Raw genomic sequence first — 18,611 nt, 5'->3', positions numbered from 1 at the left:
CTCTATCGCCTCAGATCTCATATCACACAACATCACCACAGGTGTGCTGTCCTCTCACACATCTATCAGGAGATTGGAGGTCATTCTTGTGTAGACCGGAGCCGGTCATCATCTGGTCTGAATCAAGAGCTGTAGGTGTCGTGTTGCTCTCCAGGTAACCAGATGCGCTCTATTCAGCTGTCAATCACGCACACGCAGGTAACAGATATGATGTGGAAATGAATACGGAAACGAGAACTTTATCATGTCCTGCACAAACACCGGAGTGAAATGCAATCTGGGTCATCTGTCTGTCTGACTCAACAGTGAGATTATAATAAGATCTTCTGTCAGGAGCAACATCTCTCACTGCAAGTGATGTCATCTGAGTGAGCAGACATAGATACACATCTAACAGCAGAAACACGACAAAACATCTGAAACCAGAGATCAGACTGGTACCAGAAGAGACACACACCAGACGAGACACACACATACACACACCAGAGAAGACACACACACCAGACGAGACACACACACACACACCAGAGAAGACACACACACCAGACGAGACACACACATACACACACCCCTGACGGGACGAGACACACACACACAAACACACACACACCAGATGAGACACACACATACACCAGAGAAGACACACGCACCAGATGAGACACACACACACACACACACACACCAGAGAAGACACACACACCAGACGAGACACACACACCAGAGAAGACACACACACCAGATGAGATACACACACAAACACACACACACCAGAGAAGAGACACAAACCAGACGAGACACACACATACACACACCAGAGAAGACACACACACCAGACGAGACACACACACACCAGAGAAGACACACACACCAGACGAGACACACACACCAGAGAAGACACACACACCAGATGAGACACACACACAAACACACCAGAGAAGACACACACACCAGATGAGACACACACACAAACACACCAGAGAAGACACACACACCAGAGAAGACACACACACACCAGATGAGACACACACACAAACACACCAGAGAAGACACACACACCAGATGAGACACACACACAAACACACCAGAGAAGACACACACACCAGAGAAGACACACACACCAGATGAGACACACACACAAACACACCAGAGAAGACACACACACCAGATGAGACACACACACAAACACACCAGAGAAGACACACACACCAGACGAGACACACACACCAGAGAAGACACACACACCAGACGAGACACACACACACACACACACAAACACCAGAGAAGACACACACACCAGACGAGACACACACACCAGAGAAGACACACACACCAGACGAGACACACACATACACACACCCCTGACGGGACGAGACACACACACACAAACACACACACACCAGATGAGACACACACACACACACACCAGAGAAGACACACACACCAGATGAGACACACACACACACACACACCAGAGAAGACACACACACCAGACGAGACACACACACACACACACACCAGAGAAGACACACACACCAGACGAGACACACACACCAGAGAAGACACACACACCAGATGAGACACACACATACACACACCCCTGACGGGACGAGACACACACACACACAAACACACACACACCAGATGAGACACACACACACACCAGAGAAGTCACACACACCACACGAGACACACGCACACCAGACGGGACGAGACACACACACACACACACACACCAGAGAAGACACACACACCAGACGAGACACACACAACAGAGAAGACACACACACCAGATGAGACACACACATACACACACCCCTGACGGGACGAGACACACACACACAAACACACACACACCAGATGAGACACACACACACACACCAGAGAAGTCACACACACCACACGAGACACACACGCACACCAGACGGGACGAGACACACACACACACACCAGAGAAGACACACACACCAGACGAGACACACACATACACGCACACCAGACGGCACAAGACACACAAACACACACAAGAGAAGACACACACACCAGACGAGACACACACACGAGAGAAGACACACACACCAGACGAGACACACACACACACACACACCAGAGAAGACACACAGACCAGACGAGACACACACACCAGAGAAGACACACACACCAGATGAGACACACACATACACACACCCCTGACGGGACGAGACACACACACACAAACACACACACACCAGATGAGACACACAAACACACCAGAGAAGTCACACACACCACACGAGACACACACGCACACCAGACGGGACGAGACACACACACACACACCAGAGAAGACACGCAGACCAGACGAGACACACACATACACGCACACCAGACGGCACAAGACACACAAACACACACAAGAGAAGACACACACACCAGACAAGACACACAAATAAACGCACACTAGACGGGACAAGACACACACACACAAACACACACCAGAGAAGTCACACACACCACACGAGAAACACACACACCAGACGAGACACACACATACACGCACACCAGACGCGACGAGACACACAAAAACACACACCAGTCGAGACACACACACCACACGAGACACACATCACACGAGACACACACACACCAGACAAGACACACACATACACACACACCAGACGAGACGAGACACACACACACACCAGTTGAGACACACACATGAGACATACACACCAGACGAGACACACACACACAACACATGAGACAAACACACACCAGACGAGACACACACAGACCACACGAGACACACACAAACACACTAGACGAGACACACACACCACACGAGACACACACAAACACACACCAGACGAGACACAAACACACCACATGAGACACAAACATACACACCACACGCAAACACACACCACAAGAGACACACACACACACCACACAAGACACACACAAACACACACCAGACGAACCACACACACACACAAACCAGACGAGACACACAAATACACAACATATGAGACTCACAGACAACAGACCAGACACACACACACCGGACAAGACACACAATCACCAGACCTGACACACGCGCAGACACACAAGACATGCACACACACACACCAGAGTGTACACTGAATGAAGTAAATCACATTGTGTAGAATAAAAACATCAGATCCTCGACCATGAAACTGTTGTTTATTTCACTCGTCATAATAAATAATCACCACATTGCTTTAATTTATACAGACTTGAATCTCTTTATTTACAGATGAAGTCACTGTGAACCATCTTCTCTTTTCAACCCTAACTTCAGACAGCCAATGACTGTGTGGGGGGGTTAAACCACAGTGCTGATTGGCTGAGTGTGTGAGGAGGCGGGGCTACAGTCACATCACAGTTCAGATCTTAAGAATATTCAGATGAAGATCATGGAAGGGTTTGACCGCTCTAGTGATACTCTGATATCACACGTCCATCGGTCAGCGCATCGCTGCGTGAAGTCAAGCACAAACAAACAAAACCAGTGAAAAAAAGACAAGAGAATGAAAGAGAGAGCAAGAGAAATCTATGAAAACATGACAAATGCTTTTCATTTTTGCTATTCAAATAAAGTAATGAATGATTTAAAGAAAAAAAAGACTCAGTCCAGTAAGACCACCTTCAAGATTATTGATCAAGGCTTCTGCATATTATGTGACCAATCACAATTCAGCAGATCTGAATAAACATGACAGCCAATGAGATTTCAGATTCTTGATGGACAGCAGTATAAATCACCTTTCACTGAGAGTCCATGTTAACAGAACACATGTCGAGAGAGAGAGAGAGAGAGAGAGAGAGAGGAGGGGTGAGCAGGTGTGTATGGATGTGTGTGTGAGTGTGTGGGGGGGCAGATAAGGTGCTTTGGCCCATCAGTTGCTTAGCAACAGTTCTGTTGCCGTCTCCACGTCCCAGGATTTTGACGACAGCGCCACTATAACAGCGTTCTGTGAAGAGAAAGTTTCATGTGTCAGTGACGCACAAACCGCACAAACACACACGTCACACTACAGACACAAAACACACGCTTCAAAAACTTCAGCGTTTTCTCTGCGGAAAAAATCATGTGAACTAAAGAAGCCTTAGACAGGCGTCTGGATAGTACACACCTTGTAGGTGTAGGGTGTAGCTGTTATTGATCAGCGACACACAAACAGATGATGATTGTGTACTTGTGTACTCACTTTATCAAAGCCAATAGCGCAGAGTTTGTCTATTTTACGGGTGTATTCTGGACTGGAGAGTGGCGCTCCAGCGTAAACGTGAGACCAGAGTCGAGCCGTCTGCTTGTACATGTCTGGATTCTGTTTATACTTTCAGACGAGAGAGAGAGAGAGATAGAGAGGGAGAGAGAGAGAGAGATAGAGAGAGAGAGAGAGAGAGTGAGAGAGAGAGATAGAGAGAGAATTTGAATTTTACAATCCTTTATTACAAATATTATTCACAACTCAGTTAAATTACAATACTCATTTATAAAGAAAACCAAACAAACTCACAAATATATAAAAACCAAATCACCTTCAACAACAGTACACAACGCCTCATTGTAACACCAAATTTCCTCAAAGGCAACAAGATCATCCATCAGTTTATAGTTTTTAAAATCAATCAGTATTCTTGCTCGAACCATGTTCAAGAACAAGGTAACTAGATTCTGTTCCGAATCGTGTTCCACTTTTTTCTTTCTACTTACATAGATAGCCAGTTTTGCTTGGCCTAGAACAAAATTCAGAAATTGACAAATAAACCTTTTCTTCTTGACATATTTAAAACCAAAAATAAATAACACCATATAAAAGGATTCATTACAATTTCTGAAAATGCTACCCAAATACAAGAATAAAGGTTCCAATCTAGTACAGTTGACAAATGCATGAAATATAGTTTCTCTCTCAGTACAAAAAGGACAACCCGCATCAATCTCCGGATTTAAGATTGAAATAAAAGCATTGACAGCTACAGCACCATGAAGGACTCTCCACTGTAAATCCCCACTGTTTTTTTAGTCAACGGTGGTTTATATAATGCTCTCCACTCAGGCTTTTTATCCATATTCAACTTAAAATACCCCCGCCATGGAGTATCAATTTTCTCATTTAAACTTTTTTTGTTAAAATTTATTACACAACACTTGTATAAAACCTTCCCAGTGCTCAAAAAGAAGTCTTAACACATGGATTCAAAACTTTCGAGAAAGACTCCGGAAGCTCCTTCCAAATTCAAAGAAAAACACAAACAAGGAAAAGAGTCTTTAGGATTTGGGTTGCAGAGGCCGTCACTGTACTCAGTCAACAAGGTCCTTTCTGTTGCATTAAGAGTTGACGACCATTTTGTTAAATACTGTTTAACCAGACGAATTGATGTAAAACCCAAGCATTGAGCCATTGCCTCCTCCTTCTCAAAATCACATCCAGCTATTTCCACTAACTTTCCCAAGCTGGTGACTTTACAGTCAATGAGTTTCTTGCTAAGTCCTGGAAAAAGTCCACTTGCAGACACATCCCGACGTGATCCATGAATTAAAGGTTCTTCCAGTAGCCAATGAAGTGACAGTGGGCCCTCTGCTTCTTTAAAAAAGAAAAGACTCCAAGCCTTAAAAATGTTTCTGTAAAACACTGGTAGGCCAGAAGTGTTCAGTTTCAATGGGTCCATAAGAAAGAGAGCCTTATCCAGTCCCAAACTCTCAAGATTATGTAAAATCTCATATGCAACAGCACACCATTTAAGGTCATCAGAGCCAACTAACAGTTTCTGTACAAACTGCAACCGAAAGGTTGCTATCCTACTTTGAAGATGTATTAATCCATGTCCACCCTCTTCCTTTGGCAGGAACAACACATTCTGTGGGACCCAATGCATTTTATCCCAAAATAAAACTACCAGAATAGCCTGGATTTTTGTTAACAGTTGTACAGGAGGGTCAACACAGGCGAACCTGTGCCACAATGAAGATGCAACCAAATTATTAATAATTAAAATACGACCTCTGTATGACATCTTTGGCACTAAACATTTCCATTTATTCAGACGACCTTTCACTTTTTCAATAACCCCTTCCCAATTTTTTTGTACTGTTAACTCATCACCCAAAAAACTCCTAAGTATTTAAAACCACATTTTCCCCAAACTAAACCTTCAGGAAGTTCTGGCTTTCCAAGTGCCCACTTACCTAACAATAACGTTTCACTTTTACTCCAGTTTACCCTCGCAGAAGACAGACCATTAAAAGTTTTAAGTAATCTTGATAAGACCTGAATATCACTTTGCCTGTTAATCATTACTATTATATCGTCAGCATAAGCTGACACTATAAGATTATTTTCACAATTTGGCAAGCATATACCATGCAGTTTGGCTCTTATTTGCTGTAGCAGTGGTTCTATTGCCAAAGAATAAAGCATACCAGACAGCGAACACCCCTGCCTAACACCTCTATGAACACTAAAAGGAGCACATAAACCACCGTTCACCTTAAGAATACTCTCCACGTCACTATAAAGAACTTTAATACAATTTATAAAATTGTTACAAAACCCAAAACCCTCTAGAACCCTCCACAAATAGCAGTGCTCAACACGATCAAAGGCTTTCTCTTGATCTAGAGAAATTAACCCACAATCTAACTTTAACAACTTGGAGACATCCAAAACATCACGAACCAAAGAGATATTATCAAGTATTGATCTACGGGGAACACAGTAAGTCTGGTCAGGATGGATGACACCATCCATCACTCCTGCTATCCTGTTAGCCAGGGATTTTGAGAGCAGTTTATAATCACTGCAGAGTAGTGACACAGGCCGCCAACACTTGATCTCCGTAAGGTCGCCCTTCTTAGGCAGGAGGGTTAGCACTGCTCTACGGCAGCTCACCGGCAACTGACCTTTAGCCAGGCTTTCGTTCAACACCTCCAAAAGGTCCTCCTTCAGTTCTGACCAGAACGACTTATAAAAGTCAACTGGCAGACCGTCAATTCCCGGTGCCTTTCCAGACTCCATTCCTTGCAGAGCTTTATACAGCTCCTCCGTGCTCAAAGCACCCGAGATTTCAGCGTTGGCTTTCTCTGATACCTGGGGTAAGTCATCAAAGAACTCACTATCACCCCTGTACCCGGCCCCAAGTTCACTCTTATACAAGTTCTCATAAAACGTAGCTGCTCTCTTGCGAATGTCAGCAGGGTTTGTTAATAAACCTCCAGATTCAGAGTGCAAGGCATGGATGGCCCTGCTCTGACCATTCTTCCTCTCCAAACTGAAGAAGAACCAGAACCACACTCTGGAACCAAGACCTGACCAGAGCCCCCTGTGCTTTACTACCCAGCAAATCAGCCAACAGTATCTTTTTACTTACAAGAGAGTCTAAATAACTTTGGTCACCAGTTGACTCAGCCAATTCTTGAAGCTTTAGAATGTCAGTCTCCAAGGTGCTCATACTAAAACTTATCTCCCTAGTGACGTTTTGAGTATATTGAAGACAAAATTGTTTTATTTGGGATTTCCCAAAATCCCACCACTGTCGTAGAGATTTAAAAGTCCCATTTGTGGTTTTGAATTCATCCCAAAACAATTTAAACATATTCTTAAAATATTTATCACCTAACAAATTGGTGTTTAGCTGCCAGTACGCACTCCTTGGTTTAACAGAATTTAGAAACACAAAACACTGCACCATACTGTGATCAGAAAAACTCAGTGGAGTAATTAGACATCGTTTTACAATATTGCAGTGATGTTTAAAAACATAAAATCGATCAAGTCTTGCCAGAGAAATCACACTGTCACGAATATGAGTCCAAGTATATTGTCTTTGTTGCTCATGAAACTGTCTCCAAATATCACATAAATCGTGAGTCTTAACAAGCTGGTTCAGCAAGAGGGTAAATGGGGTTCAACATGATTCCGGTCTAAATTTGACACCGTACAATTAAAATCACCACCCAAGAATAAATATTCCTTCCCAGAACATTTTTGCAAAACTGAGCCGACTATATTGAGAAATATGATTCTTTCTACTGCTGAGTTCGGAATATACACACAAATGAACACAAAAACAAAATTTTCAAAAGTAGCTCTTACTTTTAAAAGTCTACCTTTCACTATTTCCTCAACCTGAAGAGAATGTGGACTGAAGGGTTTAGCAAAAAGAATGGCCACCCCTCCACTAAGTGAGGTATTGTGGCTCAAAACTGAAACCCCCTCCCACTCTCCTGCCCAGTCAGCAGCATTTCTTGGGTCACTGTGTGTTTCTTGCAACATAACAACATCAATTTTCTTTTGTTTAACTACCTCAAATATTTCTGATCTTTTTTTCATTTCTATTGCACCATTTATATTCATAGATGCAATATTCACTTCACTCATTTTTAGAAGAAAAGGGGAAAAAGAGAAAACTAGCAGCAATCCACACACACCATACACATCAACAGCCAAGCTATAAGGCTTTCTCGGACTCTTCATTTGTATTGTCAGCAGTGAATCTTCTCACTATCTTCTTTAATCGATACACCTCTTTGTTGGTAAACAACCCCTCCGATATAAAACCCCTAGCTTTACCAACAAACTGTATAATGTCAGGAAAATAATCATCCACCCTCACCCCTATCTTGTTTTTTGTGGCTCTGAGAAAGAACTTAATGTCATCCACTTCATAACCTTGGCTAGAAAAATCCCTCTGAGATGAACTGAAGCTAGAATCTGAAGACTCACTGTAGCTTTCTATTCCGTCCTCGTCATAAACGTCCTCTACATCTGCTCTCTTAGCTTTAACGGCTTGAAAATCGTTAGATTTTTTCCTTTTAGACGGAACTTTAAATTCACTTTTTTCTGTCTCCATTTCAATGCCCTCACAAACCAGATTGGACTGCAAAACGTTGTCCGCGCTATCGCTCTGTTTCCTATCCGTTTTAGTGGCGGACTTACGGGACTGAACCTTCGAGGCTTCAGCAACAACCGGTGCATTAACTTCTTCCGCGTGTTTGGGATCAGTTACCGGCGCTGCATTCGTTGCGCCCTCGCCCTCAGATGAAACCACAACCGTGCTCTCCTCCACTGCGCCGGTCTCTACCACTTGCGGGGCAACGTTTGACGGTCCCGCCTCAACAGGCTCGCCAGCGTTAACATCGTTCGCCGCGCTGTTTTCTTTAGTTTTACCAGGGCACGCGCAAATCAAGTGACCCATCTCCCCGCACTTAAAACATCTCATTTTGTCCGTTGTAACATAGATGACATAATCAAATTCATCAACTTTCAGATGCAGTGATAGGTCGAGCTCTTCGTCGTCTTTCAAAATCATGTAAACGAAACGTCTAAAAGACACCACATGTTTTAAAAGAGGCGAACCGCAACCAATTGGTATCATCTTAATAGGTGATACCAATTTTCCATATCGTTTCTTCACTTATAAAAGGCGGAACATTAGACAGTAGCACTTTTTTTGATGGCATGGAAAGTGAGAGGACTGGAATAAAAAGATTGTCAATAACAATGCCAGTCTCAACTAACTCTAACTAGCTTTTTCCACAGAGTTAAGAAAAATAACTGTAGCACTGTTCATTTTAGAGGCTGACACGATGTTCTCATGACCCACAACTTCTCCTGCAGCTAGACAACAGTCTTCCACACTCACCGCGGCCGCCACCTTCACCCCATGGCGCCGCGTGAGTTTACTCAACATTTGCGATCGCGCGGCCGTCATGCTAGCCGCAAAACGGCAGCACGCTGCCCTACCAGAGAAATAAACCACCAAAACTAACAACAGTAATCCTAGCAGGAAAAAAGCGTATGAAAAGAGAAAACACTCACAGTCTCGAATCCACACTCACCGCATGCTCTCCACACACACACGCCACAAACGCCCACGCATGCGCACGAGATAGAGAGAGAGAGATAGAGAGAGAGAGATAGAGAGATAGACAGACAGAGAGAGAGAGAGCTCCAACAGCCGAGCTAAAAGACATCCATCAGATGCTGAACCTGATCTGCTCACACCTACTGTACTAAGACAAAATCCGCACTAAACAAATTAATAACTTATGGATAACAAATCATTTACAATATCATGTTGGAATATTCAAGGCCTGAGGTCATCTGCTTTTGGACTGAAAAGCAAAAACATAGACTTCAGCTCTGAAACAAAAAACTCAGACATCCTCATCCTACAGGAGACATGGAGTAGAGGAGACGGACCCACTGGTCGCCCTACAAACTACAGAGAATTCATCATTCCATCCGTCAAACTGCCTGGTGTCACACAGGGAAGAGACTCAGGCGGAATGCTGATCTGGTATAAGTCCGAATACGCCCACTCAACAAAAATGATTAAAACTGGCCAGTTTTACACATGGATAGAAATCAACAAGACCATCACTTCAACAGATAAGAATATCTTCCTGTGTGCAACCTACATCCCTCCAGCAGAGTCACCCTACTTCAATGAGAACAGTTTCACAATCCTGGAAGAGGAGATCAACTACTTTCAGTCACAGGGCAATGTTCTGATCTGCGGTGACCTAAATGCCAGGACAGGCGAAGAGTCAGACTCAGTTCACTCCAAGGGAGACAAACACATTCCAGGAGGAGATGTCCTTTCCATACCTACACACACACAAAGACTAAACTACGATAAAACAACAAACAAAAATGGAATAAGACTTCTCCATCTTTGTCGCACACTGGGTCTGTACATGGTCAATAGACGACTACGAGGAGATTCATACGGCAGGTACACCTATAGTTCTAAGCTGGGTAACAGTACAGTAGACTATTTCATCACAGATCTGAATCCTAACTCCCTCAGAGCGTTCACAGTCAGCCCACCATCCCCACTGTCAGATCACAGTAAAATCACTCTCTACCTCAATAGATCCAAACCTAACACAGACGCATCAAAACAAACTCACCTCCATACCCTAAAACAAACTTTCAGGTGGAAACAAAATTGCGAAGATACATACAAAAGCATAACTCGTGAACCAAAAATTCAAATCCTACTGAATAAATTCCTCGATACCCCATTTCCACACAATTATGAAGGTGTAAATTTAGCAGTAGACAGGATTAACCAAATTTTTACAATATCTGCAACACTATCTAACCTAAAACCCACTAACACAAAACCAAACAAAAAGCCTGTAAATGAGAAATGGTTTGATAAGGAGTGTAAAAACCTTAGAAAAGAAGTAAGAATTCTATCAAATCAGAAACACAGAGATGCTGACAATGTAAACACACGCCAACTCTACCATGAAAAAGTTAAACAATATAAGGACACACTAAGGAAGAAAAAGAAACAAGATACACAAAACAAGTTAAAAGCAATTGAACAATCTCTAGAAACAAATCGCTTCTGGGAACATTGGAACACACTTAACAAACCCCACCATGAAGATCTTCCCATTCAGAACGGAGACGTATGGATAAAGCACTTCTCAAACCTCTTTAGTAAAATAACCAAGAACCATGAACAAACTAACCTACACAACAAACTATGCACTCTGGAGTCAACAATTAAAGATTACCAAAACCCTTTAGACTATCCAATTACACTCGCTGAGCTAGAACAAAATATACCAAAACTTAAATCCCAAAAAGCAAGTGGTATCGACGGTATCCTAAACGAGATTATTAAACACGCAGACCAAAAACTTACACTCGCCATCCTCAAACTGTTTAATATCATCTTTAGTACAGGTATATTTCCCACAATCTGGAACCAAGGTCTCATAACTCCAATCCATAAAAGTGGAGACAAATTCCACCCTAATAATTACCGCGGAATATGTGTAAACAGTAATCTAGGTAAACTCCTCTGTAACATTATTAACAGCAGACTTATCCAATATCTAAACAACCAAAACATCCTGAGAAAATGCCAAATTGGTTTCCAACCCAAATACCGCACATCCGATCATATATACACTCTTCATACCTTAATTGACAAAGAAACGAACCAAAAGAAAAGAAAGCTCTACTCATGCTTTGTTGACTTCAAAAAAGCTTTTGACTCAATCTGGCATGAGGGACTTTTTCTTTAGTTGATTCAATGCGGCATCGGAGGAAAAACCTACGACATCATCAAATCAATGTACACCAATAACACATTTACAGTTAAAATTGGCAACAAGCACACAGACTTTCTCTCCCAGAGTCGTGGAGTGAGACAGGGCTGTAGTCTAAGTCCTACACTATTTAACATTTACATGAATGAATTAGCTGGAGCTCTAGAACAGTCACCAGGACCCGGTCCGACCTTACAAGACACCGAAGTGAAATGCCTCCTGTTTGCAGACGATCTGGTGCTGCTGTCACCCACAAAAGAGGGTCTACAGCAACATCTGGACACCCAGTACACTTTCTGCCAAACATGGGCCCTATCGGTTAACCTTAAGAAGACTCGAGTCATGATATTCCAAAAAAAGCCCAGTAGCCAAAATCAACATCACCGTTTCAAACTAAACAACGTGCCCCTAGAACACACCAAGAACTACACATATCTCTGTATAAACATTAGTAACACCGGAAACTTAAACAAGGCTGTGAATGACCTGAGAGACAAGGCATGAAGAGCCTTTTACGCAATCAAAAAGAATATTAAAATTGACATCCCAACCGTAATCTGGCTGAAAATAATACAATCAATTATAGAACCAATCGCGCTGTATGGAAGTGAGGTTTGGGGTCCTCTCGCCAACCAAGAGTTCACCAGATGGGACAAACACCCAATAGAGATTCTGCAAACAGAAATGTGTAAAAACATTCTACGGGTACAGAGAAAAACTCCAAACAACGCCTGCAGAGCAGAATTAGGACTGTATCCTCTAATCATTAAAATACAAAAAAGAGCTTTAAAATTCTACACACACCTTAAGAACAGCGACACAGACACACTCCATCACAAAGCCTTAAGTCATCAAGAGCTGAGCCCAGAGAGAAACCCCTTCATCCAACTGATCTCACAACTAACTCTACAACCCCAAACATGCCCAAGTCAACCCCAAACCCCAGCCAGACTAAACCAAATGATGAAAAGACAAAAAGAGAAATATCTCAAACACTGGACAGAAGCAACAGCTCAGCAAAGTAAAGTGGAATGCTATCTGTCACTAAAGAGAGAATATAAAGTGTCAGAATACCTCACAAGCGTATCAGACCCTAAACTAAGAAAAGTGTTGAGCATGTACAGACTCAGTATCACCAGCTCACTGTAGAGACGGGCAGACACAGACACACATGGACACCGAGAGAAGAGCGACTGTGTCCACACTGCACACACAATCAAGTGGAAACAGAGCTGCACTTTCTCCTCTCCTGTCCCAACTACACACACATCAGAGAAACATTCTTCCCCCAGTTTACAAACTTACACAAAGACTTTGACCAGTTTCAACAAAAGGACAAGATCTCATACATACTGGGAGAAAAGTCAAGAAGCTCAAACCTGCTGCAAGATATGTGAAGTCCTGCCACGACCAAAGAACAACCAGCACAACACAACACAACCAGCACAACACAACACAACACTGACAGGACAACACACACAAACTGACACTATCACCCTTATTGAGAACTTTAATTAAAACTCTTTTTCTGTTTATATTGAGATGTATATATATAGATTTTAACTTATAGACTTTTAATTTTATTCTATTTTATTTTTTATCTTAATCTGTATTTCTGCATGTTTATATTTAATCTTGTACATTTTCTTTTATCATGCCAATAAAGCTCCTTTGAATCTTGAGAGAGAGAGAGAGAGAGAGAGAGAGAGAGATAGAGAGAGAGAGACAGAGAGAGAGACGGGTACGGGTTCTACGGGTACAGAGAAAAACTCCAAACAACGCCTGCAGAGCAGAATTAGGACTGTATCCTCTAATCATTAAAATACAAAAAAGAGCTTTAAAATTCTACACACACCTTAAGAACAGCGACACAGACACACTCCATCACAAAGCCTTAAGTCATCAAGAGCTGAGCCCAGAGAGAAACCCCTTCATCCAACTGATCTCACAACTAACTCTACAACCCCAAACATGCCCAAGTCAACCCCAAACCCCAGCCAGACTAAACCAAATGATGAAAAGACAAAAAGAGAAATATCTCAAACACTGGACAGAAGCAACAGCTCAGCAAAGTAAAGTGGAATGCTATCTGTCACTAAAGAGAGAATATAAAGTGTCAGAATACCTCACAAGCGTATCAGACCCTAAAGTAAGAAAAGTGTTGAGCATGTACAGACTCAGTGATCACCAGCTCACTGTAGAGACGGGCAGACACAGACACACATGGACACCGAGAGAAGAGCGACTGTGTCCACACTGCACACACAATCAAGTGGAAACAGAGCTGCACTTTCTCCTCTCCTGTCCCAACTACACACACATCAGAGAAACATTCTTCCCCCAGTTTACAAACTTACACAAAGACTTTGACCAGTTTCAACAAAAGGACAAGATCTCATACATACTGGGAGAAAAGTCAAGAAGCTCAAACCTGCTGCAAGATATGTCAAGTCCTGCCACGACCAAAGAACAACCAGCACTACACAACACAACACAACACTGACAGGACAACACACACAAACTGACACTATCACCCTCATTGAGAACTTTAATTAAAACTCTTTTTCTGTTTATATTGAGATGTATATATATAGATTTTTACTTATAGACTTTTAATTTTATTCTATCTTATTTTTGATCTTAATCTGTATTTCTGCATGTTTATATTTAATCTTGTGCTTTGGCAATGTAAATTTTCTTTTATCATGCCAATAAAGCTCCTTTGAATCTTGAATCTTGAATCTTGAGAGAGAGAGAGATAGAGAGAGAGATAGAGGGATAGACAGAGAGAGATAGACAGAGAGTGAGAGAGAGAGAGAGAGAGAGAGAGAGAGAGAGACAGAGAGAGTGAGAGAGAGAGAGAGAGAGAGAGAGAGAGAGAGAGACAGAGAGAGTGAGAGAGAGAGACAGAGAGAGTGAGAGAGACAGAGACAGAGAAAGAGAGAGAGAGAGAGAGAGAGAGAGAGAGAGACAGAGAGAGAGAGACAGAGCGAGAGAGAGAGAGCGAGAGAGAGAGAGAGAGAGAGAGAGAGACTTTTGACTTTTAAGAGTCCATTTATTACAAAAAAATTAAAAATACATTAGTCCATAATCAAATTTGCAAAAAAAAAAAAAAAGAATAAATAGTAATATTAACAGTTAACACCTAGACATACATTTCCAGAACGCCATCATTATTCACATCACACAGACACCGGTTTACAGCCCATTTACACAGGGGGAGAGAGAGAGAGAGAGAGAGAGAGAGAGAGAGAGAGAGAGAGAGAGAGAGAGTAAAAACCAAAGTAAACTAGAATGCTATCGGACTCTAAACAGAAAACACAATGTGTCAGATGATCTCTACACTGTTGGAGATATAAAACAGAGACGGATCCTCAGTGATCACAGTCTGAACATGGCGTCTGTGAACACTGTGACACTGGTGAGGTGGACACAGAGACACACTTTCTCCTTCATTCTCATCAGTTTAAAGATGTGAGAGAGAAACACTTTCAGAAAAAGTCAAAGCTCATGTCAAGAGTATGATGGGTGTTGAGAAACAGAGCGAATGTTGATGTTACTGGAGGAGAAGAGATACACATCAATGCACACATACACTTTTACTTTTATAACATTCTCATGTACACAACAATGTTTTCACATTAGCTTCACAGGACTCGACAACTATCAACCAAATCTTAAAACAAACCTCCTACTAATGGAAAAATAAAAAATGTAAACAAAAACAAAACATGTTTACTTGAGCTATGCTTGAGCTAAGGTTTGAGTGACCAACAGAATGAAGTTTCCACTTCATAATAATATATAAATATATAAAATACACATGACTATACAAGTACTTCTATTAGTGTGTGGAATGCATGACACACACACACACAGTATATACCTGATTGGCAACTACAGCATCCTGAGGATCATCTGGTTCTGCTGCAGCCAGAAGAGCTTGTAGTGATAATAACACAGTCCTAAGGGTCATGGCCGCCGCCCTGAGACAGAGACAGAGAGAGGGAGACAGAAACGGGGGAGAGAGAGAGAGGTCGTGGTGGTGAGGGTCAGATTCAGGGTGTTGTCAGCTTGATTCTGGTGGTGACCCTCATTTCTTACCACTGATCCTTCAGGATGTCCAGACAGATGGCCCCCGTCACTGAACTGATGTTGGGATGCCAGATCTTTGTCATAAACCGAACCTGAATAAATCCAGAATCAGATGTAAACATGTTGTGAAGGCTGATGCTACACAACAGTCAGAACACATTCTAGATGTACACTTCATTCAGTGTAATTGTGTAAAAGCATTTAAGACGTCATCAGATCTTCAATGTGATCCAGTCAGAGGCTGATGTACAGGTCTGCAGCGGGACGCCCCTCACGCGCTCTCATGACTCACCTTTGGAGGATTAAATGGATACGTCTCTGGAATCTTTATTTCTAACTGATATCTGCCACCTACAAAACACAAGACCAACAGTGTGTGTACTTCACATTGATCCAGAGAGTTGTGTTGTTATGAAGAGAACACTGAAGAGGGTTTCTCACCTTCATACGGCGTGTCTGGCGGTCCGGCGATTTCTCCCTTCAGTTCAGTGAAGTTCTCATCCACTAAATCCATTTTAATCTGGTTCTTACTCGTCTGTGTAAATGAACACAACGCACGGGTGTATAAGTGTGTAGTGTGTAAGTGTGTAGTTTGCTGTGATCATTGGTGATTCATGAAATCTCATACTATGACAGTATGTACTGATCTAAATGAAGTATTTATCCATCGACTGTTAATACACTACGCTCTATATAGTATGTGAGGGGGTAGAATGAATTGACTTCAGACGGACTACATCCGCCATGTTTTGTCATGTGACCCATGTGCTCTTTTAATATCAACCTGTATCTTATAGCTTTCCTGTAGCTCAGTAGTTAAGAGCATTGCGTTAACAACACAAGGTTGTGGGTTCAATCCCAGGGGGTTGCAGATACCTATGTAAATGTATAGGATAAAGCAATGTAAGTCGCTTTGGATAAAAGAATCTGCCAAATGCTTAAATGTTTAAATGTAAAATGTATCTAGTCATCGGTACAGACTTCATTTATTCGTGAAAAATTCATTCACTTCTACTTGCATTTAAAAACCGGACACCCTTTTGAAGTTTCTGCTATTTTTATTTGATTAAATGTTGAAATTTGACCGTTGCATCATGGGTAAGAGAGTGTCCATTCGATGCTCTGGCTGCATCCAAATACCCCACTTGCGATCTTGGCCAATTGAGAGCCGGACATGAGACAGGAAGTAAGAGCACAAGTCTTGTGTCTTAAACACATCAAAGAGCAGTGGCCTTAACGCACACCAAACCCAGACTGCGTCCAAATAACCCCACTAATGGTCTTTGACTTGACCACTTGACTATCATGAAGTATTTCCTGTTTTTGGCACTAGTGTTCTAGTGGGCGTGAAGATCCCAAGTGAGCATTCAGTGTTTCTAACCTGATTGGACACAGTTAGCAAGTGCAAACATATAACGTGTAAAATAATGTGTAAAACTGCTTTTTATAATATCATTACAAATTCTAATGATGTGATAAAAGCAGTTTTACAAAATACATAACTCTGGAGATTTCACCAATAAAATATGGAACACTACTTTTTACTATGAAATTATATCTAATATCTAATTATATAGTCATGTCAGATTAATTTTTTAAACTTTATTTGTATTGTATCAAAAAACAAAAAGAAAAACACATGTTAGCCAAACATAGATTAAATAAAGATATAACCTTAAAAAGTTGTAGTGTAACATACACTGGTAAAGTTTCCGCAACATCTTGTTTGATCCGAGAAAAAAGTCTCATGATTCATATTCAGAACATGATGCATGATGGGATACGCTCCGAAGTGGTGTTCAAGCTAGTGTGGGTTTAGTGTGTGTTAAGTGCACTGCCCTTTGGCATTTTTAAGAGATTGGACACACTTGTGCTCTTTCTTCCTGTCGCGTGCACGCACTCTCAAGTGCAAAGACCCTGAGTGGGGTTATTGGGACGCAGCCCCACACTGTATAGGGCTAAGTGTATCCCATCATGCATCACACTCGGAATATATCATGAGTTTTTTCTTTTTAGAATCACTAAATGCTCACTTGGGATCTTCACGCCCACTAGAACACTAGTGCCAAAAACAGGAAACACGTCATGAAAGTAGTCAAGTGGTCAAGTGTAAAGACCGTAAGAGGGGTTATTTGGAAGCAGCCACACACTCAGAAGCAGATCATCTGGGTATTTCTCGTCTACTGCTTTGTGCATACTGAGCTCTTGGACATAGTACTCATGACTCATTTTCATCTACTAGTACTGAAGTAGGTGATTTCGGACGCAGGTTAGACATCAAAGTACCGCGAGAGATTCAAAAGCAAACCTTTTATGGTTTTTTGAATCGCTTTCGCGGTACTTTGATGTCATCCACCTGTCAGTTCTTACGGCAAGAATTCTATAAAAACAGAAGGTCATGTGATGATATCAGACAGAAGGTCATGTGATGATATCA

At 42.0% G+C, this 18,611-nt stretch overlaps 1 protein-coding gene across 2 annotated transcripts in view; it reads right to left on the bottom strand.

The window, feature by feature from the left end:
• Positions 1-3,163: 3,163 nt before the first annotated feature.
• The window catches only part of ube2ka (ubiquitin-conjugating enzyme E2Ka (UBC1 homolog, yeast)), a 16,500-nt gene continuing 1,052 nt past the window's right edge, over positions 3,164-18,611 (bottom strand). Inside the window, exons 2-7 of one of the 2 annotated variants that reach the window (XM_056769942.1) lie at positions 16,616-16,709; positions 16,467-16,525; positions 16,184-16,266; positions 15,966-16,065; positions 4,209-4,337; positions 3,164-3,971 (exon numbers count right to left, since the gene is read on the bottom strand). In XM_056769942.1, the coding sequence (XP_056625920.1) occupies positions 3,897-3,971; positions 4,209-4,337; positions 15,966-16,065; positions 16,184-16,266; positions 16,467-16,525; positions 16,616-16,709 (540 nt within the window). In that variant the 3' untranslated portion in view covers positions 3,164-3,896. Of the gene's footprint in view, positions 3,972-4,208; positions 4,338-15,029; positions 15,639-15,965; positions 16,066-16,183; positions 16,267-16,466; positions 16,526-16,615; positions 16,710-18,611 lie in introns of those variants that run through there. The other variant, XM_056769943.1, reaches the window with a different exon arrangement.

The sequence above is a fragment of the Triplophysa dalaica genome, chromosome 16 (assembly GCF_015846415.1).
Source record: "Triplophysa dalaica isolate WHDGS20190420 chromosome 16, ASM1584641v1, whole genome shotgun sequence".
Classification (NCBI taxonomy): Eukaryota; Metazoa; Chordata; class Actinopteri; order Cypriniformes; family Nemacheilidae; genus Triplophysa; species Triplophysa dalaica.
This window is presented reverse-complemented; position numbering and strand designations above follow the sequence as displayed.